This window comes from Babesia microti, chromosome II, assembly GCF_000691945.2.
Source record: "Babesia microti strain RI chromosome II, complete genome".
NCBI classification, from domain to species: domain Eukaryota; phylum Apicomplexa; class Aconoidasida; order Piroplasmida; family Babesiidae; genus Babesia; species Babesia microti.
Genome location: NC_027206.1, coordinates 739374 through 763012, shown reverse-complemented (window position 1 = coordinate 763012; position 23639 = coordinate 739374). Strand labels below are relative to the sequence as shown.

Sequence of the window (23639 nt, the reverse complement as noted above, 5' to 3'; positions counted from 1 at the left end):
ATTAGTATACAAAACCACCATTTGTCAAATTTTCAAGGGGTATTTGTTTCAATGGAAAACTACTGAAAATTTTAAGTGCAATTTTGGGTTCAATGGATTCTATCTCCACTAACATCTCGGTGTGCAGGTTGTCTATTTTTATATGATGATAATTTCCCAGTATTTCCCCCAACAAGATATCCCTACTAGCTAAATTCTCATCTATTATACACCTCATTAACAATAAAACGTGATTTGGAGATATATCCTTCAGATTTACCCAAAGCTTTCTATTTAATTCCTTAAGTTTAGGGGCAGCATCATTTTGACTGAATAGTAGGGCAATTTGAAAAATTGTTTGCAAGCAAAATTGTTTAGTCTCAGTAATTATGACAAGATATTCCAAAGCAAAAGATTGGAAAATGAACCTGCTGGACAAGTGTCTTTCATCAGCTTCACCTGCCAATTCCGAACGTACTAATCTCTGGTAAATTTGATTTACAATGTCATTTTGCTTGTGTTTTACAAACTCTGATGCTACCAAATTGCAATATTTTAGTATCACAATGGCATAGGCACTTAATACTATCGATGAATTAATATTCTTGAGTACCATAGGGAAGATCTACATTAGATCGAATTTACCTCTGAAATTCTAGGTAGCAATTCACTAGTATCTGTTGATAGTATGTATAAGCTCAACAATACAACCATGCTTGCTTTGCAGGCTAAGTTGTATCTACTAGATTAAATGTTTATTACCTTTCTATTAGTAGCATTGCATGCCTAGCCCTAGCGACAACTGAAGTTGCTACTCTTCTGTATAGACCAAACTTCCCCAGAGAATCTATGGGAATAAGTGGCTGTAATATATCTTCTGGAATAGCTGCAACGTCATCATCGCACACGCAATCCTTAATGTCTCTACTTAAAAGGTCGTTTGCAATTGCCTTTCTGCAATCCCGTGACCTGGAAATTTCTTTCTGGAATGAAAGTAGTATACTAGTTAATACCGTAATAACGAATTCTTCATCACATTCCATTATACTATTATCACTAATCAGTGGTTTAACCAAGCTGTTTTCATTTGATTGTCTGAGATATATGGGTATGTTCAAAATATCCAATGCGAGTTGAGATAATGCAGTATTACCTTGTTCTAACCCAAATTTACCAATAAAACCAATCACATTTTTTGCCTTTAACAGATTGTAATTGTTTTCTTGTTTTTCAATGTCATAGGATACGATAATTGCCCTACACGTATTGGTTAGGTGGCCTGAATACTTGGATAACAGGGGAATTATATCTCCGTAGAAGCTATTCATAAACTCTAGCAAATAAGATGATATATCCGTATTTGAGCATGTTAGATGTATTGTATCAAATAATAACGAATGTATGCCGCAGTCCATTAGTTGTAGTTTGTGTTTGATACACTTATTCAATGTCCAATAAATGTTACACAGCAGTAACTTATCTTCATTATCTAGATAGTTCTTAGCAGATATAATGTGCAAAAAAGCTCTAAAACTTGTAACAATGCCGTTTAATGATGGCATTTTATCCAAAGATTCAATCAAAAACCCTATATTTGCTATTGAAGGGATGAGAATTGATGGCTGTAGTTCAATTTGTAATGAACTTGTGCGAAAATTATTTAGATTCGCAAGCCATTTTGATGTGCATGATTGCGTATTTTGTCCAATAACATGGGTAATTAATGATTCAGAAAGTGATTCTACAATTTCATACTTTTGGGCATCATTCAAATGCCATTTGTAGTAATTAGTAATAACACTGGATACCTCCCTACCATATTTGAAGAATTTGTCAATTGAACTTGTATCACTGTAATTTATTCCAAAGAATTGTTGTTCCGACAATTTTAGTATCCAATTGAAAACTACGTATGTGTCCAATCGAATAATATCACTTTGAGTTAAATGATGATATCCCTGAAACAAGTCGATTGAAGCAATAAAGTCGTCATTTGCCATTGAACGACCGACAACATCCCTACTCACTACTATGTTATGATTATCCGATTGTAATATCTTTGCGGCTTCGTTATAGTGTTTACAATTAGATAATAAATATGTTACAATATTACTATGCAATGTCTTTGAAATAAAATGATTGCACTTTTCCAGTATTTGTCCATAAAATTTTATGAATGCAATTATGACGTTGGGATTATTAGATTTTATCCTGACAATTGACTGTAAGATGCTGTTAGTGTTTATGATTAGTTCCACCAAATTTGTGTCGTTTTTTGTGATGATGGCAAATTCCACTGGGTAATCTGTGGAATTATGTAAAGCATTAATCTTATCCTTCAATTTTAATTTGTATCTCGATGAGTCTATCACTTTTGTGACCCAAAAACCAAGAGATTCCAAAGCATAAACTTTTGTTAGATCATTTGTGGACTTGATGATGAATCTGCCCAAACGGGAGCAAATACCCGGGTAATAATTTATAGCAATTTGTCTATCTATACTTTCTGATATGTTATTCAAAATGCTGAAGCAATTTGGATTTTTAACTCCATCATCGATAAACTGAAGTAGAGAGTGTATTGTAGCGCCGACAATAGATCCTTCCACAGAAATTTCACCATTTGTTGCATTTTCAACCTTTATCTTACCTTTAAAGACTGTAAAAATTGATGCAAAATAATCAACCAATAAAGTAATATCAACTGATGCGATTGGTTTAACCTTATTAAGATGGTCTGATAGTCTAAGGCCTTGGGACACTAGGGAAATGAAGTAGTCCTTATAAGTTGACAACGGGCAATTTTTTAAGTAGATTGTAAAAAAGTATAAAAAATCTTTACAAACCAATTTATGGTTGGGATAATCAATATTGGAGATTGATTCTGAGAACTTGGAAAGTAGACACAGCGTCAAATTACTGGGAAATTGTATATTTCCTGCATTTTTCAAAGTGTTAGTAATTTTTTTTAGTGCCTTTATATACAATTTTGGATCTCTTTCAGTAAATAGTTCGGAAATATTTATAGCAATGGTTTCCATTATGAACTCATAATCTCACAACTTCAAGTTGCAGAGTCATTCTCTAATATGACATATTTATATTATTTATTATAAACAAATATATAATCATACATTTTTACATAAAATTAATTAGTAAGTTACAAAGTTATCATGGGTACAGTATACCCTTCTTCATTTTTAACTGTTGGGCTCTTTCCCTTTCCTTGGCTTCTCTCTCCAGTCTCTCCATCAACAAATTATCCTTGAGATCTACTGAATTGACATCAAATTTAGACTTAAACGTGCTAAATCTGTCGCTTTTAGTGCTGCCATTACAACTATCGTTAGATTTGGATTGATACCAGTCACAACGTTTACTATACCAAGGCTTTGGTGCTTCTGCAAACTGCTTAAAATCAGAAACCAAATTTTGTTTACCTTCTTCTGTAGTATCAGTGTAAATATTAATCTGTTTCGCATTCCTTCCACTCCCATTGTACACATAGCAAGATGCTTTTATTAGTTGCTCCCGTTGCTCCTTTTGCCTTCTCATATCCCTCCTTTCCTCCTTCTCAAATAGCCTAAAAGGCACTATACCATTTCTCGTTTCATCATTCGCCTCAGTATCAATTGGCGTTATTTGTTCTCCACTAGATTTTTTTTTGTCAGTTAAGTGATATTTCATACGCTTAAGGTCATCCAAATCATCTCCTTTAAGGCGTTTCATCTCATCATCCGTTGATTCATCGCTTGGTTCATCTTTTGGCCTGTATCTTCTCGTATAGGAATGTTGCATATGTCTTTTTACAGCCAATTTTATGGCATCATTGGCACTATTCACACAACTCACAGCACTATCACTCGTATTCGCTGATCTGGACTGCCTTTCATTTGACAATGACCTAGAATTTGATCGTAGCCTATCCCTTTTAAGTTTAACCAAAGTGTCATTGTAACGTTTTTTACGTCTCTTTTCCTTATCTGCTAATTCCGACTCTACCTTGCGGTGGTAATCGTATTTGACTTGAAATTGGCGATCCACACGGTAAACATTCCACTCCTTTTGAGGGAGAATATTTAATCCACCGTGGCCACCCATGCACAATGTGACACTATATACGCAATGATACTGGGGTGTTATAGTATCTGACTTGTGTATATTAAATAGCTAATTTATCAAATTCTTCTAAACTAATATATTAATATCAGTAATAACATCGTTACTATCCACGGTAATTATGTTTAACTATCAATTGCTACCATGTTAATTAGTCACAAACAATATCAGGCTAATGTAACTTACTGTGGATCATTAAAATTTTAATTTACTAAGAATTAAAAAATTTTATCTATGATTGAGTGTTATGGGCAGCATTTACTACCGCTTCGGCAGCGAGCGCGGCATATGGCGTGAGTTAAACATAGATGTGGATCTTACTGCTGGGTTATTAGTATCGGACCTTAAAATTTTGGTTGCTGAAGAAACTAATTTGTCGCATGAATTTGCACGCAGGACAGATTTGTCCCTATCTTTATACGATAGCAATGGAAATACTACGCAATTGGGCGACAATTGTTTGGTCCACCCAGGGGAACGGATAGTGGTGAACCGCATAGCATGGACGAGAGCACCAAATATAGTTCACGAAGCATCTAAGCAATTATCTGCAATTGAAATTGCATTACCCAGTCCTACACTGGAAAATGTGTTACCAGATTCGCTAATTTGCACATTATGTCAGCAAACTATGAAGAAACCTGTACTGGTAAAGTGTACATTTGCATGTGGTGCATCTGGATGTAAAAAATGTGTGTTAAGGATTATGGATAAAAACGTTCAACATGAAGGGGTTCAAGATGGGGTGGATACTAGTGCATATAATAATAATAAATGCCCATTTTGCAAAAAGGGGCATGTAACCGCTATAACAATCAATCGCAGATTACAAAGTTTACTTCAATCTCTTGATGCTAATAAGAATGATATTACAGATTGTAAAGATCATGTGGATAATGGTGATCAATTGAAAATTGACCAAAGCAACGCAGATAATATAGTGAATGATGCAGACCATCAAAATGATAGCGAAATGGATGAAGATGATAATTTACATTTACCAACGTTCTCTTATCCCTCTCATTACGTATACCTATTGTCTAATGAACTATTTAATCTAGTACGGAGTAGTGGATATACATTCATATCCGAGGGACAGAGTTCTTGGCTCGGTGTATATCTAGATGCCGAGGGTGATAGTAGTGAAGCCAAGATCATACCCATATCTCTTGTGGGTGGCGGCACCAGTTATGTTATCGGGGGAGTATTTAAACTAGGCACCAAGTGTAAAGTACAACTACAATACGACGAAGCGGCCAAGGAGTTTCTAGAACAAGCGATAAAGCTCGGTATAGACACTAATGGACTAGCTGTATACCGTTCTAACTGGATAAACAAATTTTTAGATACACCAATGGTACCTATAAGAAAGCAACCCTTCGTAACATTCATATCCAACAACACATTCAAAGGCAACAATGGAATACTGTCTAGCAAAAAACTTTTATTTAATGAATGCACCGAAATAGCAATTGATGAGCATACATTCAATTTAGTGGTCGCTGCTGTAAACACTCACAATCCAATGGCATCAAAACTGTCTGTTAAGAATGTGATGAAAGATACTGTTAAAAGGAAGGTTAAAAGACTTAATTGGCGAGATGCTTGTTATCCTGGAGGCCCAAATCCTCTGCCTATGCACCTCGGGGATACTAACCCGTATGCAGGTTACTGCCATTTATTACCGTTCCTGAGTGAATCCCAATTTCAGTTACTAAAAAAGGCCCAAGAATTACTGAAGATAAACTTCCTGAAGTCTTTCAAAAAGAACGTAATAAAATCATTAAAAATGGGCAAAATTTCCAAGAAAGTTGCTGGGAAACTGCTGTGTAAAATGTATGATAACATGAACAACATAGTTGTCACGGATGTGAATGTTTGATTAAGTTTTTAATCGTATAACTATATAATTATCGTATTTGAATTTTATAAGTTAGTGTTTCATTAGTTATATTGCCAAATAAGAATAATCAACATGAGTGACATGGGGTGTATGTTCGTTGAATAGTGCTATGCGCGTGGTATATGTTCCGGTATTTAAGATTTAAAGGATTTTAATTTCCTTATATATTAAATACTCAATCGGCAATGAAACTTCTATATGGTACTGTATATAAAATTCTTAAACGAAGATGTTTTCGTAAATTAAGTAATATATTACCAGAATCAACAAATCACACCCATAATATAAATATATCAAAATTTGATCGCACTATTCCTATTAGATCGCGGGAATTTACATATTTCTCTCACTTACAACCGCGAAAATTCGTTAGTTATGCTGGAAATACCGCATATGAGAGATGGAATCCCAACTTCAATTTCTACAACTACGCCGGACTACTGGGTTTGGGATGTATTGTATCCCTTTTTTACGATAAAAAGGATAACTCTGTAACTATTGGTGAGAGATTGGAGAACTTTTTTAACAATTGTACGGAGAAAGCCACATCCTTAATTGACAAATTTTTTCCTCCAAATAATGAGCCTTTACTTCCTGACTTTAAGGAATTGAATTATCCACCAAATCTGCCAACGCTGGTGATTGATGTGGATAAAGTTATTGCCAAGCTGGTGTACGATAGGCGCGTGGGTTGGCAAGTGGTGAAACGCCCGGGGGCAGATAATTTTTTCAAGGAACTGGTGAATTATTATGAAATTGTCATTTGGTCAGATGATAACTATCCTATGGCTTCGGACGTAGTTTACAAATGGGGATTGCCAGTTATTGGTTGTATACACCGTGACCAATGTAAGAAATTTAAGGGCAAGTTTATTAAAGATCTCAGTAGATTGGGCAGGAATTTAAACCGTACAATATTAATTGATCACGAAAAAACGGCAACTATGGTAATCACATGAATAATGTAGATGCAACCAGAAAACTCGATAATTATAAGGGAATTTAATGGTAGCGAAGATGATGATGAACTGAAATTGCTTATTGACATGTTGAAAAGTATAATGATTCTTATTTAGGTATAGCAATTAACCCTCAAGATGTAAGGGCTCAGATCAAAAATTTGGGCGGGGGTGATGAAGATATAGGGAGGAGATATCAAGAGAATAAGGATCAAATTGACAAAATTTCAGAGTCTAGGAGGCGGCTTGGTAGATCACTCGGGTTTTCCACAAACAATGTGTTCAAACATAACAGACATTAGGAATTTAAGAATGGATTGAATTTTTTAATTAATTAATATTTTATACTACATATTTTAATTTATTTTTCTATTGTGTGATTTGTGGCAAGAATTTGTCGTAAATAATGACTTTAGATATTGCTAACTACTGAACTGTTTAGTTTATTCTTTCTAATTATTTTAGTTATGTTGATGCCTGTATATATTATTAACTCTACATCAGTTTTTAATCATTCCTACCTAATATGCATTGGTTGACAGAATTTGATAGTAAATACTAGGTTATGTAGTAGATGTTGTTTGTGTTTAATTATATAATTAGTTAACATTACAACTAATCACTCATCTGAATGATATAATTATTAAGAATGATCCGTTTCTTATCATTAATGATCTTGTACAGAACTAGTATCCATTTTATACAGCATTAGAAACACAACAATTGTTTCAGTGGTTTACCAAATATACTAGAACTATTATAATATGAAATCCACTATTTAGAAAATGCAATTAATGATTATATATCCAACAATTACTAATTATTTACATCATTCACCATTAACAAATATAGATAGACATTCTAAGTATCTATCATTATTGACACTAGTATATATTAAGTCGTACACACAAAAAAATATCTCACTGTACAGTCAGACCATATTAATGGATATTAGCATGTTACAAATAAATCAATTAGTTGTTCAGTAATAATAATTAATCGCTATTGATTTTGCATGTATATAACTATATAAAATGCGATATCTGTTGCATAATATGTTATATATGTATATCATACCAAATTGACAAAATAACTATAATTATACCACTACTATTGTACAATTAACACGAGCTCAGTTGCAGTTTTCCAAAATATTTGGTTATAAATGCGATTTCTTCATTCATGTGCTTATTAAATACATTTCTAGAACCTTCACCAATTTCCATGCCTATTAAATACTTTTCCAGCAACACAATATCCAAATTTATCTGCTTCACAGTGACTGCACTCAATTTTGACGCAAAATCTTCACCAAAATTACACACACCATCCTTGAAAGACTTCAATAGATATCTAGCTATCTTGTTGCATATGTACTCATAGCATGATACGGGAAAATTGTTCCTAGAGACATTCAACATTGCATCGCATATCATAACGATGTCCATTATGAAATTATCAACTGGTGCCTATGTTTCAAATTATATACCTTAAATTGGGCTATTTTTTCAAAATATCCAGACTCTATATCAACACTAGTTGAAATTTCGTTAATCACTTTATAGATAATTGAGGATCTAAAGGATGAAAATATATCAAGTATATCATGCCGTTTACAAATAGGCCGGTACAAATCCCGAATAACTTGGCATGTTTTATTTTCCATATCCACAAACATGGTTTCGCAGTATAAACTTGTTCCAACCAAAACGCCGCCATCGCTGCACAGTTTGTCAAAGTCCCGATTATCTCCAAATCCCCATTTCCCAATTAATAATTGATGATACAATTTTAGTACCCTCTTGAGCATCTGAAAAGCTTCCAATAGCGTCTGTTCAGTGCTAACAGACATAGCTAGGCTCAGTATGTTTCTGAATTTGGTAAACAATTGAAAGGCAGAGTTGTATACATTTAAGTCGTTCTTTTGTATAATTATCTCATTGTTATCGAGTGGTAATAAAAAATTGTTTAAGCTGGTTTCTTGACTGTATAACCAGGAACCTAAATAACCCTCAAAACAATTTGTAAAGTGGCCACTGAAATCTACTTTTTCAGATTCTATAGTATATTCCAGCTTCAATTCATCACTAGACACTATTGGATATTCCAAAATATCAAAATTTGGAATAATCCTAATAACTATTCTATTTGGTAATTGTGTTTCATTCTGCTCCAGTTCAAATTCTTTGCACATTTTCACCATACTGTAAAGATCGGCTTCAACTAAAGGAGATTTATGCTTGGCAAGCAATGTTTCTAAATCCTTGGAAGATTCAATGAAAAATTGTTTGGTGAAATTAATAGTGAAATTCCAATTAGGAGGGAAATGTTTTTCAGTATCCTAAATTACACTATACTAACATTTACTGATGGTAGATTGCGCCGGAACCAACTAATTCGTCGTGAAAATTCGGCGCTCTCCCTGTCAGAACCTCTAAAACATTGCTTGTACTGATCCATAAATTTGTCAACTACTTGTTCAATTATCGAACATTTAATTGAAGTATCTATAAGGTCAAGGCATAGGCAACATTCATTCGTTTTAAAATATTTGTACTCTTGTGCCAAGTCTATACCATTTAGTATGGAATTCAGATCTTTCTCAATAGATACCCTTGTAAGAGTGCAGAATTTGTTGTAATATTCCGTAAATTTTTGGAAAGTGATAATATTTATAACACTTTCTAACGAAATTAACAAATTCTTACATACCAGCAAGATGAATGCGATGGTGCCATAGTCCTTGTTTGCCAAATAAGTACTAGCAGTTGTCACAAGTGATAAAAAACTGAGTTAATTGTTACATACGTTGCAAATCGTTTTAGAGATAATATTGTTTCGGATATATTTACTTTAGCAGTATATATATCCACAAGATCTCCTGCCGAACTATCGATTTTACTAGCTGTAGAAGAAATGAGATCTGAGTATAGGCCTACGTCACAGCTAAATTTGTTAATAGCCGCAGAGCATTGTTGATGCAAGAGATCTATTGGACCTGTTGGTTCTAGGTCTTTTGAAATTTGATCAAGTAGATTTATGGCATGGGATTGCGATGATTCCACCATGGGAGTTGTAGCTGTCGTAGTATCGCTCTCGTTCGAATGTAAAGTGTTTCCAATTTTATCTGGAACTTGGAACCCTTTAATAGCACCTAGGGTTAGTGCCTCGCACACTGGATCAAAACTGTGGCCAGATGTCAACGGAATTTCCTCCATATCTTCATCCCAAATCAGAGTATCCAAAACATCAGAAACATCGACAGAAGATATAGGTAGACCTTCGAAATTGTAGTAATATGCCATTTTATGTGCTTAATACGGTTTCAGATAACTTCATACATATGATCTATTTAATCGTATGAGTGATATGTACACCCCATCATCAGTTCTCTGAATACTCATGTGTCATGCATCTAATACTCTTTGATGTTAATGATTTAATTCAATATTTCAATATAATCGTTTACGATTAACCTCTCGCTAAATCGCTAAAATTGTTACATAGGATCTATAAATCTGTGCTACATATAGTAATAAACTAATTTTTTTTATTAAAATACAAAAATTAGTTTATTACGGCACAACGATACAAAAGATTTTGTACTAGATCATTAATGATATATTCCCAAACTCATGACATTTACAGGCGAAGCTATGCATCAATATACATACTAGCGATATCGTTTCTATTCAACTAGCTACTATTAATCCTATGATTAATAGCATCTTCGACTTTTTTTCTTGCTCTTCTAGGACTTTATAATGGTCTGCTTACTTGGCTTTGATGATTTTGCCCGCCCTGATCAGTACGGCCCCCATCTCCATGCCTTCTTCTTTCACCACATCAGAAAACCTAGCCATTGTAACCTCCACAGAACTATCTCCAACACAGGGCTTTACATTTGACAATGAATATGATTTTCTACCCCCCTTAGCCTTGGAAAAATATGCGGCTACGTCGGCGGAGAATTGAATCACTTTCTTAATCATTTCATTTGACAGCTTCTTTTTATACTTCAATAGTACATGCGCCCCGGGTACATGTGAAGCATGGAACCAAAGGTCTTCAGGCTTACCGATTTCCATTATTATTTTTTCATTCTACTTTGCACACAACTTACTTGTTTCGCATTTCTGCCAATTACCAACACTGGCGAATCAGGGTCATCAACCAAACACTTCACTGCGAGCAAGCCTCCATACAATCGCTCTCTAGCTGCTAGACTAGCGTTCTGATTTGATTTGTCAAATGCATTATCGTTTTGGGTAAATTTGTGCAGTTGCTTGTCAAATTCTAGGGCATTACCCTTGAATTTAATTCGGTCTGTAGTGCCAGTACACTTGGAGCTAGTAAGCTCTTGCATATCCTCAATCATTTCCAGTAACATCTAAATGACAACCCCTAGGTTTATAATTGAAAATAAATCCATTGTATGGTGGATTATATCTAATGAATGATAAAGGCTTACTTGGTGGCTATCCATTGTAGTATATAACATGCACTCAGAAATTGATTTGTTATAGTTGTCCAGTAAGTCAATCTTATCTTCGATAACTGCCAACCTTTCGGATGAATCGGTTGGAGTTATTGAATTTGCCATCCTCTCTAACTTTCCTTTCTGAGTCTCACACAAATTGGCTGCCTTATTTGCAAGGTCCCTATGACGACATGGGATCGTATTTGACTCATAGTAACAGTATAACATCTCCATTACACTAGTGTAAATATTAACATCACTGGTATCAATACCCCTGAAGTTTGTAACATTGTAATAGTATATACCATCGATTTGCGATATATGTGGTAATAGTTCGTTATCATCGACACTGATTTTTTGCCACATTTTCACCTTATCCATGAGGAACTGCAGTTCAATATTGGTTAGTTCTTTGATAAACTTCTCTTCGGGGACATTTGCTGATCGGCAAATGTCAACAGCAGTCCCCAAGCTTAACCCAGGGACTGACTGGTTCATCAGTTTTGCTATTGGTATGTTACCCTTTTTATTTTTCCCAGACCCAAATATATTTGTTAAGTTATTATATTCCAAATCATTGTCATTAGGCACGTTTCTAACCTCTATACCATTGAATGTCGTGTTTATGTCGCTATTATCATTTGCATTATCTGATGAATCATTTATTTTATTAGAATTTGTATCAATTGTATTTTTCAACGAATTGTCACTGTGCATGCTATTATATAGTTGCCTAGATTCATTTAGTCTATTTTTTAACATTTTTCCCCTATCAATTTGTCTTTTTTTTTCTGGGAATATCCATTCGTCTGAATTAAACAGCTCAATGTATCCAGTGTCGCTGGTAATATCTGTTACGGTTAAATTGTTCCTACGGTTCCCAGGTGCAAATTTCAATCTATACATAGAATTATTAACAGTTTTATCCACCAAATCAATTTCCAACGTATGAACACTAGACATTTTATAGGACACTTGAGTGACTACCAGATTCTTCAACACATTAAGGGTATCTTCAAGATATGTATTCGAGATGTTTGTGAGGGTATACAGAGTGGCAACGTTTGAGCCCAGATAAATGGGGGGATAAAATTTGTTTTGATGGTAAATTATTAAACGGCTAGTGCCCCTCCATTTGTCCCGAAAATGTAAAAAAATTGCATGTAGTCTTTCTTGGGATACTTGTGTCACTCCAATTAGCGTGGCACCGCACAATAGTTGTGATAACTCATGCGCATAGATTTTAAGAGTAATAGGGTCTATGTTATACGTTTCGCCCGGTAAATATAAATTCTTGCTGGGATGCTTGGTCACTGGTGGCAAGGGTATAAATTCATAATTTTTAATCCTATCTGCTATTGAAACTATCTGTTCGGGCAAATTTTTACAATAATGACACCTATAACTCTGCGTTTTCCCCATAAAAGACGGGGAAATCACAAAACCAATTGGACCGCCAATTGACTTATGCGTCCTAACACCACTTATCAAAAGTATAGGTTGTACCACCAGTGTCATTGTAAATAATTTTCTATAGTACATTTTAATCAATAAATATTGTGAAATGTGTAAATACAAGAGCTTACAATGTTTTTATCGAATCACCCAGTAAAATATTATATTTGGTTTCCCTTGGCACAGTTACTTTTTGAAACCCATTCGATTGGTACGATTCATCTTGGAAGGCATAGGTCCAGGTATCTGTGCAGCTCCAGCAAGCATTGTATACTGGCGATTTGACTCTGGTGGTACTAATTTTTTCAAATTCACAGGTTATCAACTTTACACAGCCACTTGTATCTACATTAGTTTATTTTTTTTTAAATAAATTTTAAAAAATGTTAAAAAAATCCAAAATCATTACCAGTAGCAATAAGTAATTGGTCATGGAACGGATTATGTATTGCGGAGGTTATCCAATTATCACTTATTTTTCCAATCTAATAAATTAATTAGATTATACCTTAAGTGGCCGCTCAAATTTTCGTATGTCCCAAAAGGCCAAATGTCCATCAATACCGCTTGTTACTATTGCATTCTCCGCATTTGGGTTAAAATCTACATATGTGATATTGCCTCGATGACAATATCCAGTTTTAATTCCAGTAAACAAGCTACTATTTCTCAAATCCAGAAGCTCGACCAACTGATTTGCCGTGGCTATCGTGTTTGGCCTGTGCGAACTGATTGCGATTTGATTAAATGTGCTGCTTATATGGTTAACTTTTTTATAGCTATTATTACTGATACAGTTATAAATAGATATTCCAAGTGAGTGTAGTACTATTATGTTGTCTTTGGAAGGCAAAATTCTGGGTAAAACTGATAATTTAAGATGTTAAAATTGATCTTAAAATCGATTTATATCTCACCTAACAGGTCTACCCAACGTTTCACCAAAAGTGTTTATTGTATCGAAACTAGACCCATCCAAATTAATTTTATAAATACTTAATTGGCCTTAATAAACAAACTATTACCCTTTGATGACTTAGACGCTCCAACAATCAATAAATTGTTGGAATATGCAACAGAATCCACCAAATTGTTGAATGGATGACAAATATGTTCAACCAGTGATTTATCAAACGAAAGTAATGATATCTAAGTTAATTGTGCATGTACTTTGAAATCAGAGGCGTTGATGAAGGCGTGCTTTAGCGTCTCATTTGGGTATGTGCAGATGCGCCCGCAACGAAGAAGCATAAAAAGCACTACAAATTGCATTAAGCATTAAAAGATTTACTCGTTTTATAAACATCCTATAATACAATGTATAACTATACATATATAAAACAATTAATATTACATAACCTACGACACTTGCCCTGAGAATTTGCAACAGTTAGGGCGTGGTTAACTTTAAAGACTATATTAGGAACTAAGTTTATAACAATGCAAATTTTACAAAAAATAGTTCATAAAATCCAATGGAATTAACTACTAGCATTAGCTTTCTCAATAGTCATAACTATCTCGTCCGCTATTGCCATAAATTCCGGGTCTCGGACGTACTGTGACAATGTAGAAGTTTCATTTCCAGTTATGGTAGATTTTGCAATCTTTTCCAAAATACACTGTACCACGGTATCTTTTAGCATCTTTACCAATTTTTCATTATTGCCTAGGTGAGGAAGAATTTCTTACCTAGTTCCCACTTTTCTTTATCACTCAATTCCTTGACGGGGTAATCAATTTCTGCATTATTTCTAGCGGCGTTGGCAACTCCGGTGGTATTAGTGCCAGTTACATCACCTTCAGGAGGCAATATGACATCCTTATTATTTTTTCTGCAACAACCAGTTATTTTACCGCATACAACACTGCAAAATGGTGAGGCACAACATACTTTCTTGTAAATCCCTGGTTTTTCCTTACAAAACACACACAATGCAGCAATCCGACCCATATTTATACTTTTTATTAGTTGATAAATGATTTAAATTAGAATTTGAATACTAACTCATTGAATAAATTTCATGGGTTAATTACACTATTCAGTACTAGCGTACTGGTAGAGTTTAATAGTGATAGAAGCTAACTTAGAGATAATGGCTACTGTAACCAAAATCCTTAGATTATCCTTCAATTGTTTGGCAAAAATCTCCTTCTGGTTAAAGTATCTGTCATCGCCCCAATCAAGCATTTCGCCTTCACAGTCAATAACACCCACATAAACAACACTAACACCTTATACCGCTCACCTAATACTGTATAGTTTATAGTACCAAACACCCAATAAATTTATCAAAATTTATATGATATTATACAAAATTAACATAAAAAACCCCGGAATATCCTAAGTTTGAAATGTTATTGCCAGGGCTAGATATCTTAAATTATCTCTAATCCCATCATCCAAATCAGACTTGTCAATTATATTATTTATTGCATTTATTATTTTCACATAACATTTCGACAATATGAGTTCTTTTGATTTACCCTGGAACGACAAATTTACCCTGCTAACTCGCTCTAGTTCTCTAGGGTCTAACATTGTAAATATGTTATCAACATCACCAGTTGTATTTCTATATTTAACCGGGTTAATTGGTACTCTCCAAGCAATTATCATGTCGCAATAGTGCCTTTTAAATTTATTTTTAATTGAAATTTGACTGCAATGATGGCTATTGTAGTTATTATTGTCAACATGGCTAGACTCAATTTCTATGTCATATACATCGTCAAATGCTATATCAGTAGCTGATCCTTTAACGGTATAGGCTGTTTGTGCCTTGATAATCTCCCCATCGATGAAGCCACTGACTCCACTAATACTATTTATTTGCATATTTAGCAATATCTCATGAGTAAATCCGATTGCTAAACATTCGATCATACGCTTGACAACTTTACTCAAGGGCCTCCTGTAATTAAGTTCAATTTCATCCGCAATTTTTGCGGGGCTAAGTGACCAAATATCATCACTACTCACTAGTATTCTTTTTATAACATTAATGGCATCAATTTCAATTAATGATTCCAATGAAGCAATGTAACTATTACAGCTCATTTCGTCATAATAACTACTGTTATGGCTTACACATGCTACATCAGTGAACAATGACATATCTTTCAGCTGTTTTGTGTCAAATTGTTGATTGCGATATTGAGTGGCATGATAAATGATTGGTATACCTTTATGGGTAACATTTGCTACGAGGGATTGCTTATCTAGCAGACATTTAAACTCAAATATGTCTTTACCGGCAATATGAATTACGCCATCGTCAAAATTTGGTTCAAGTTTCAATCTATTACCGTCAGAATCATTATTATTTGAATTTATTGACCGGCGTTTATTAGTTGTTATTGGATCAGTGTGTGAGTATTGTTCATCGAAGTGTTTTTTGGGCACTATTGAGCGGAGGGACTTTCGAATCATAATAATTAGCAATATTATAGAATATTTGTACGAATTTCGCAAATTTTACACAATATAACAGACGAATCACACATGCTTACAGTGATAACCCTACATCAGATATATATATATATACTCTGGCTTGTAGATCAAACATATGCTAAAAATTATAAAATATAACCTAAAAGAGTCATGATTTTAGTATGTAAGAATCTGTATGATTTTGAGCAGCAGCAAGCCATGAGGGCCTCCCAAATCCTAGCGTCAAAGACATACGTTCTAGTAGCCCATTAATTGCGAGTACCCTATCCAACTCTGTTTGTGAAAATTTTCTTATTTGCGATATTTTATCATTTTTAATATTAAATTCGCAACATTCCCTTAATTTCATGTATCTAATTAGCGCTGGGCCCCAAATCAATCTCCTAATTTCACCATGCATCACAATCAGCTTTGTCAAATCATCATCTGTCAATTCTATTGATTGTTTGTTAGTGTATCTATTGCTATTACCATCGGATATCAATTCTAAAAGTTTCAAATACATATCTCTAAATGTAGTTTTCGATGGGGTTTTAACTAATTTGTTCTTAATGCCCGTAGTGTTATCATCATTGCATATTTGCTCCTTATCTCCATATTTCATGGCAAAATGCGTAAATGGATTATTTTTGATACTCTGTAATTTAATATGGCATTTGATCAACAATTTATCAACATTCTTAGTCCTACACATGTCTACGTCAATCCTTAAACCCTTCGCCATAAATTCAATGCATCTAATAATAATACTACCAATATTTGCAACATTTTTTTGCTCAAAACAGTTTGTTGGTATAACAAAGTTATTTAAATAATTTTGACGGTCACTCGTGGATCCTGTAATTTTAGCTTTTTTCTTAATTTCCTTGAAAATATCATCATTAGAGAGCCTAAAATTGTTATTTCTCAACCTATAAATGTGAACAATTGCATTTTTTAACACACTTTTGGTGTTTCCCTTGGGCATGGCCTTGTAGACACTGTATATACACTTGTTTCCATTGTTTTTTTTTACCTTTAGATTTTTACTAATCAAATGGGATATATTGATTAGAAGTGTGTACAAATCATTTTTTACCTTCAAATATTTATCGGGTACGCGGTTAAGACGACTGTAAGATCTAATACTTAAAAACTTCATTATTGCACTGGGCAACAGCTTATACAGGATGACATAACACCTGTCAATAACTTCTGAATTGACATCAGTATTCACTCTCCTCATAGTCCCAATTGGAAACATTCCATCCCTGTTGGCTCTTAGGCATAGACTGGATATACTTACTAGTAGTCTAATAAATATGGCAGCGGCCCTGGTATTACTAGACCCTAATACATCACAAAGAACCATTAAATAAGAGTCTCTGAGTACCACATTACTCAATTGTTTTATTAGATTAATTGTTTTAGAGTTTTGCTTAGTATGACCCTCCAATTTTAGTGCATTAAACCTTTTGCACCACCTTAGAAAGTATTTCTCGAATTGAACCTCGTTGTAATTATTATGCAAAAGTACCATTAGCGATTAGTATTCAATAAGAATTATTTATTATTATGTATTAGCTATTATATATATCCCTACTAATGCAATGATTATTTAAATAAATTGTGGTTTACTGTAGATAATCCCATATACATGTTGTGTGGCAATCACTTCTAGCTGTTGATATATGTACGCAAGAAATGGAAATTATTTAGTATTTTACCTAGTGTACACTAATTTACACGCTACTACACACATTACAAATGTTATCGCAACTAGACACTTTATTTTGGAATCCAACTACAACAATACTGCACTGTGGCTGAATTATTTAAATTATAAATCTTCCAATGGATCATTGCATAATTATGCAAATAATTCCTTTAAATCACATACAAATACTGACAATTTTCACAGGCAATTGCACAAAGAGGCTCTAGAAGCCAGTGAATTCCAGCTACATATACCGCCCACAACCGATTGTAAGGTTAATAAGATTGCCAAATTCATTGACGACAAAGATGAAAATCTACAGGTCGCGGAAACTGATGTTTTGAAACTTGCAGATCGAGGAATAATCCCAGATTTTAGATATCCCAAAAAAACAGCTGCTGATACAAATCTCCTGTCTTGGCATTACGATAGGCCTCCAGATATATACATCATAAAGTTCGAAGGAGTACTATATTTGGCACCAAAAGAATCAGCAATTATCGCCTACAATGCAGCACAACAGTTACTACACAAATCTCATGAGTTCACAGTTGATATACCACTATATTTTTACCATTTATTACTACACTCCTTACCATATGTGTCCAGCAAAAGGCAATTTGTGATGGCAGCAGTTAAGTACCTAACCATACTACACGATAAGGTAGATCAAAAAGTGTTAAATGAATCCATAGAACATCTGAATAGAGTTAATATGAGTTCTGATCCTTTTCAACCATTCGGCATATACACCGGGGCCTCCAACAAAAGGACTAAACCTTTCATGATGAGCATAACTAATGATGTATTTGGGACCAACGAGTTTGTAAAACAGCATCTGGATATATTTAAATATCTTGATCATAATGATTTTAACTATTCTTCCATCGATTTGCTCGAGGTAAATCAATTTGATCATTCAGGCATATAATTTGCAACAACAAAAATTGGAATCATTGAATTGCTGGGAAGAAACATTTTTGTACCGGAATTCAATCCCGGTATCAGATCCAACTATGGATAGATTCCACCAGTTAGCCTTCAATCATGCAGCTGCCCAAGCTATATTACATCACATAACGGTGAGCACCAATATACAATTAAATGAACGTTAAATTATTAAAATGGACATATATAAATAAATGTAGAATTATGCTCAAATAAAATTTTCATCATAAATAATAATTTTATAATTAAAATTCATACAGGTTTGGAAAATGCCTGTTTATATCGCATCAAACTTTTACACCATTCAAGAATTAGAGAAAAGGATTATTGCTATACTGCAATATGTTGCCCATGCGCAAGATGTACAAGCCAGTATTAAATATATTTCTCTACATTCTACTGCTGAAAACACCATTAATACCGAGATTTCAAACGGTGAATGGCTATCCGAAATTGTATCAAAAGTGATCAAAGGCAACGATATAGATATATTGCCAGTACATGTGCTTTCTGACAGGTACAATGAGTTAAATGCCACAAACATAGCAAATAAGAATATTAGAAATTTACGACTATACTTCACAGATTGGGGGCACTCAACCTACAATGAAAAATTACAAACATTGTACAGCAACAATGTGAATTACTTCAACCATACAAAACAGCTAGTATCACTTATGACTTTACCATCTACAAACGCGGGAAGGTGCTGGAATACAGGTTATCAGTTACTACCTCCAATTGCAGAAGTAGGCAAATTTTTGGAATCATGGAAGAGGAAATGGTCCAATGAGAGTGATAAGTCCACGTTGCAGGATCGGCCACCCCATGCAATAAATTGACGTTGATAATTTTAGCGTATCGCTACGTAAAAATTAAGCGAAATAAGTAATTTCATGTATATAAACACAACTCTATGTAAGAAGCTAAGTTGTATAGTAAAATAAAGATAATCAGAATGCAGCAGACAGAAATTCCTTGTATATCCTTTCATGCTGTGCCATATCTCCCGTGGAAGGCGCGGAGAGTATTTTGGGCCCCACGTACTTCAAACTGTGCTGCATGTTCATCTTGCCAAAAATGCTAAGAAACCAGGGCTGTACAAATGTCCAGCAACCAGAATTCATGGGCTCCTCCTGGCACCAAATAACACTCTTAACGGCTCCAAACTTTTCTAGAGACTTCATCACCAAATCATAGGGAAATGGAGCAATTTGCTCAATCCTTTCTATTGCCACATTTTTTGCCTGCAATTCATCCCTCTTTGTAAGTAAATCGTAATATACTTGACCTGTGCAAAAAATAATCTTATCAACACTAGCAGGGATGACGCTAGTATCTGGTATTAAACGTTGGAATGTGCCTTGAAAGTCCTCAAATGAACTAGAAGCTAGTCTAAGCTTGAGCATCTTTTTGCCACTACATACGATAAGAGGTTTTCTATGTCAGCTTTTGGAACACAATTTAGCTATTTAGTTTCAAATTTGAACCTCAATATGCACAAAAATATGTTGTATAAAAATCGGAATTAATACGCAGAATTTTTTAAAAGTGGCATTATATACGCGTAAAATATGATAATATATCGGCGTATGACGATATATTGTCATAAGTAATTATGATTTTTCTCCGTACCTAAAAGACCTATGCATTTGCCTCAGCAACACATGAAACAAGTTGGCTGAAGTACTACAATTCACCACGCTCATATTTCTTCTCTTGGCTATCCTTTCAATATCCAATTCACACTCTACATTTGAAAGGTCAAACGGATCGTCATCGCACAATTGTAGGAAGCGCTCGACACGGCAACTTGAATGATCAGGCCCTTGGCCATCGTACCCGTGGGGAAGCAATAAAGTGATACAAGAACTTTGATTCCACTTAGTCTCTGAGCTGCAGACAAATTCGTCAATTGCAACCTGGGCCACATTTGCAAAGTCGCCAAATTGCGATTCCCAAATGGGTAGAATCTTTGGGTCCTCCAATCCATATCCATATTCAAATCCCAGTGCTGCCGCTTCATTCAGTGGAGAATTGTGCACCTTTATCATATGCCCATTAGGGACGTTAGTAAAAACGTTAAATGTTGAGAAATTATTTTGATCATGCACTATGGCATGGCGGTGGGAAAAAGTACCCCTTTGAGAATCTTGGCCTGATAATCGTACGACAAATCCATCCCGTGCCAGAACTGAATAGGCTAGCAGCTCAGAGAGTCCAAAATCTATACCATCGCCTGTGGTTAAGCAGTTCAATCTTTGTTTAAAAATTTTATCTACGCTAGGATGTGCTTTGAAACCTTCAGGTAAAGTAGACAATTTTTTAGTTAAATTCTTCAGCAGCTGTATATCATAATTGTAACTAGGGAGAGTATTTTCTGCATCGAAAAGATTGGCCCACTTATGCATAATTTCACAGCTGGCGTTAGGTGGCAGCTGGTCCAATTTCTTGGATTTTTCAAGGGCAGTATTGAATTCACTAGAAATTCCCTCTTCCATGGCCTCAAACTCATCTTTTGTAATAGCGCATCTATCAATCAGCGTTTTGGAATAATTTACGTAGGTTGGCTTCATCTGGTCGATTTTCTTGTAAATGCATGGGTTGGTGAATTTGGGCATATCTAGTTCATTGTGGCCCATCAGACGATACCCAACAATATCCAAAAATATATCCGAATGAAACAATTGACGGAATTTCATAGCCAATGTAGCGGCAAATGCCACTGCTTCCACATCACTAGAGTTAACATGCAGAATTGGCGCGTTCACAACTTTAGCTACATCCGTGCAATAGGAGGAGGAGGCGCTGTCTATTGGGTATGTGGTAAAGCCAATTTGGTTATTGGCTACAATATGAATGGTGCCCTTGTTTGTATAATTTTGCAACAATCCCAGCTGCACAGTTTCGTATACAATTCCCTGGCCGCTAATAGAAGCATCGCCATGAATGACTACGGGTACCACATTTTGTTCCCCCAAATCAAATTTTGCCCTAGACCTCCCGCACACAATAGGGCAGACGAATTCCAAATGTGATGAGTTTGCCAGCAAAGAGACTTTTAATTCATTTTTATCACGAAAATAGCTACATTCCCGGCCAATATGATATTTAACGTCTCCCGTGTTTCCCCACTCAGATGTTCCAAAGGTGTTTTTGCCCTAGGTAATTAGAAATATTATAAAATTTATATGCAGAACATATAAAAAATTTCAAGGCAACCTCTATAATAGTTAAAATCTTTAAAATAATTCATAAATCCATATATCACAGCTAATTTACAGAATATTCTCAATTCATTAATTTGATTTAACAAAACTATTTGTGTATTTAAACAACTAGTTTAATTAAATGTTTTAAATATATTTTTCAAATTATATCAAAATTTGCACCTATGCGACACACCATAAATGCGTACAGGTCGCGATTCTCATGGTAATATTAATTGATTTTTCTTGAAAATATTTAAATTTCGTTAAAAATGCGGTACTCACATATAAATACTTATATTTATAATATATGTTACTTAAAATATGATATGTATTTATGTTAATCTAACAAATTCATATTATAAACATCAAACTTACCCTAAATTCCGCAAAAAAAATGTCTAAGGGCTTTTGCATTATATTGCATAATACATTCAACCTCCCCCTATGGGCCATACCCAGCAGCAACGATTCTACACATTCATCAAGACATCTAATTTACTGAAATTTATACCTATCCTTAATGACGTACAATGCCACAATTAATGATTCTAGACCTTCCAACCCAAACCTCTTAATTGTGGGAAATGTCTTCTTACTGCGTCAATTATGAACTTACAGATAGGATTCGAACAACCCAGCCCTGGTTATTACATTTAAATAGTTTAATTTATCCTCCAAAGTTATTGGGGTGGGGTTGAAAATCTCGTTCTGAAAAAAATCAATCACATCCTTATTCATCACATGTGAAAACTCATAACCAATTGATCCACATAGTGACGATTCCAGTTTTTTAATTAATTCCCCAATCTGGATTCGGCCAAATGGCTTGATATTTATCATTTGCGAGTAGGAATAAGGTGATAATCCGAATTCTGATAGTTCAAGTTTGTGGGCATTCTTAGTGTACAATTCGCGATAGTAAGGCGGCTTCTTTGGCAAGTCTAAGGGGTCTGTTTTGGCCCAGAAGTGGCTGTTATTTAGGAAAAACTGATAAAGCATCTCAGCCTTAGCATTCAAATTGTCTCTTCCGCCATCTGAGGCGGATTTTATCACATTTTGGATCGCAGGTTCGATTTCCAATGGTATATTCCCCCTATGTATTGAATCAAAATAGCTAGACCATGAATTGTTTAAAATATGTCTAAATTTAAGATTATATACTTGTCGCATTCCCAAAGATTATAGGCATGTTCTACATATTTTAGTGCATCGGATGAGAAATAAAAAGGTAGTGCCCTAGACCTTTTCAAAACTCTTGACAATCTCATAGTGTAACTATATTCGGTTGTTATGAATAGTTTAATATCATAGTAAAATACAAAAGTTGAATGTCAAATACCAAGTGGAAATACTAATAACTTATGTGACTAAATGGTGCCGTACATTATTAGTGATAGATGGTATTGTGCTTACCACAGACATTCACCACATGCA

At 34.5% G+C, this 23639-nt stretch overlaps 13 protein-coding genes across 13 annotated transcripts; 4 read left to right on the top strand and 9 right to left on the bottom strand.

The window, feature by feature from the left end:
* Nucleotide 1: 1 nt before the first annotated feature.
* Nucleotides 2–3020, bottom strand: BMR1_02g02105 (hypothetical protein; the record flags this gene model as incomplete). Its single annotated transcript, XM_012792734.1, has 3 exons — nt 2–604; nt 625–721; nt 742–3020. The coding sequence occupies 3 exons, from the start codon at nt 3018–3020 to the stop codon at nt 2–4; spliced, it is 2979 nt and encodes a 992-aa protein (XP_012648188.1).
* A 130-nt stretch (nt 3021–3150) lies between these two features.
* On the bottom strand, nt 3151–4080 carry BMR1_02g02100 (hypothetical protein; the record flags this gene model as incomplete). Its single annotated transcript, XM_012792733.1, has 1 exon — nt 3151–4080. The coding sequence occupies one exon, from the start codon at nt 4078–4080 to the stop codon at nt 3151–3153; it is 930 nt and encodes a 309-aa protein (XP_012648187.1).
* On the top strand, nt 4346–5980 carry BMR1_02g02095 (hypothetical protein; the record flags this gene model as incomplete). The annotated part of the gene is made up of 1 exon (XM_012792732.1): nt 4346–5980. The coding sequence occupies one exon, from the start codon at nt 4346–4348 to the stop codon at nt 5978–5980; it is 1635 nt and encodes a 544-aa protein (XP_012648186.1).
* On the top strand, nt 6187–7262 carry BMR1_02g02090 (NLI interacting factor-like phosphatase; the record flags this gene model as incomplete). Its single annotated transcript, XM_012792731.1, has 3 exons — nt 6187–6948; nt 6970–7057; nt 7078–7262. The coding sequence occupies 3 exons, from the start codon at nt 6187–6189 to the stop codon at nt 7260–7262; spliced, it is 1035 nt and encodes a 344-aa protein (XP_012648185.1).
* A 483-nt stretch (nt 7263–7745) lies between these two features.
* BMR1_02g02085 (hypothetical protein) lies at nt 7746–7949 on the top strand (the record flags this gene model as incomplete). The annotated part of the gene is made up of 1 exon (XM_012792730.1): nt 7746–7949. One exon carries the CDS (start codon nt 7746–7748, stop codon nt 7947–7949), a length of 204 nt encoding a protein of 67 aa, XP_012648184.1.
* Nucleotides 8082–10265, bottom strand: BMR1_02g02080 (Vacuolar protein sorting-associated protein 53 A; the record flags this gene model as incomplete). Its single annotated transcript, XM_012792729.1, has 4 exons — nt 8082–8429; nt 8450–9301; nt 9322–9748; nt 9769–10265. 4 exons carry the CDS (start codon nt 10263–10265, stop codon nt 8082–8084), a joined length of 2124 nt encoding a protein of 707 aa, XP_012648183.1.
* BMR1_02g02075 (FbpA domain protein, putative) lies at nt 10657–12982 on the bottom strand (the record flags this gene model as incomplete). The annotated part of the gene is made up of 4 exons (XM_021481536.1): nt 10657–10717; nt 10738–11063; nt 11084–11350; nt 11432–12982. The coding sequence occupies 4 exons, from the start codon at nt 12980–12982 to the stop codon at nt 10657–10659; spliced, it is 2205 nt and encodes a 734-aa protein (XP_021338169.1).
* A 40-nt stretch (nt 12983–13022) lies between these two features.
* On the bottom strand, nt 13023–14146 carry BMR1_02g02070 (Protein tssc1 homolog; the record flags this gene model as incomplete). The annotated part of the gene is made up of 6 exons (XM_012792727.1): nt 13023–13240; nt 13305–13380; nt 13404–13752; nt 13813–13900; nt 13921–14044; nt 14066–14146. 6 exons carry the CDS (start codon nt 14144–14146, stop codon nt 13023–13025), a joined length of 936 nt encoding a protein of 311 aa, XP_012648181.1.
* A 230-nt stretch (nt 14147–14376) lies between these two features.
* Nucleotides 14377–14849, bottom strand: BMR1_02g02065 (hypothetical protein; the record flags this gene model as incomplete). Its single annotated transcript, XM_012792726.1, has 2 exons — nt 14377–14564; nt 14588–14849. The coding sequence occupies 2 exons, from the start codon at nt 14847–14849 to the stop codon at nt 14377–14379; spliced, it is 450 nt and encodes a 149-aa protein (XP_012648180.1).
* Nucleotides 14850–15239: 390 nt separating this feature from the next.
* On the bottom strand, nt 15240–16328 carry BMR1_02g02060 (hypothetical protein; the record flags this gene model as incomplete). The annotated part of the gene is made up of 1 exon (XM_012792725.2): nt 15240–16328. One exon carries the CDS (start codon nt 16326–16328, stop codon nt 15240–15242), a length of 1089 nt encoding a protein of 362 aa, XP_012648179.2.
* A 169-nt stretch (nt 16329–16497) lies between these two features.
* Nucleotides 16498–17868, bottom strand: BMR1_02g02055 (hypothetical protein; the record flags this gene model as incomplete). Its single annotated transcript, XM_012792724.1, has 1 exon — nt 16498–17868. One exon carries the CDS (start codon nt 17866–17868, stop codon nt 16498–16500), a length of 1371 nt encoding a protein of 456 aa, XP_012648178.1.
* Nucleotides 17869–18019: 151 nt separating this feature from the next.
* BMR1_02g02050 (conserved Plasmodium protein, unknown function) lies at nt 18020–19835 on the top strand (the record flags this gene model as incomplete). Its single annotated transcript, XM_021481535.1, has 3 exons — nt 18020–18946; nt 18969–19127; nt 19254–19835. 3 exons carry the CDS (start codon nt 18020–18022, stop codon nt 19833–19835), a joined length of 1668 nt encoding a protein of 555 aa, XP_021338168.1.
* Nucleotides 19836–19946: 111 nt separating this feature from the next.
* Nucleotides 19947–23473, bottom strand: BMR1_02g02045 (2-oxoglutarate dehydrogenase E1 component; the record flags this gene model as incomplete). The annotated part of the gene is made up of 6 exons (XM_021481534.1): nt 19947–20433; nt 20629–22154; nt 22581–22695; nt 22717–22800; nt 22822–23346; nt 23367–23473. The coding sequence occupies 6 exons, from the start codon at nt 23471–23473 to the stop codon at nt 19947–19949; spliced, it is 2844 nt and encodes a 947-aa protein (XP_021338167.1).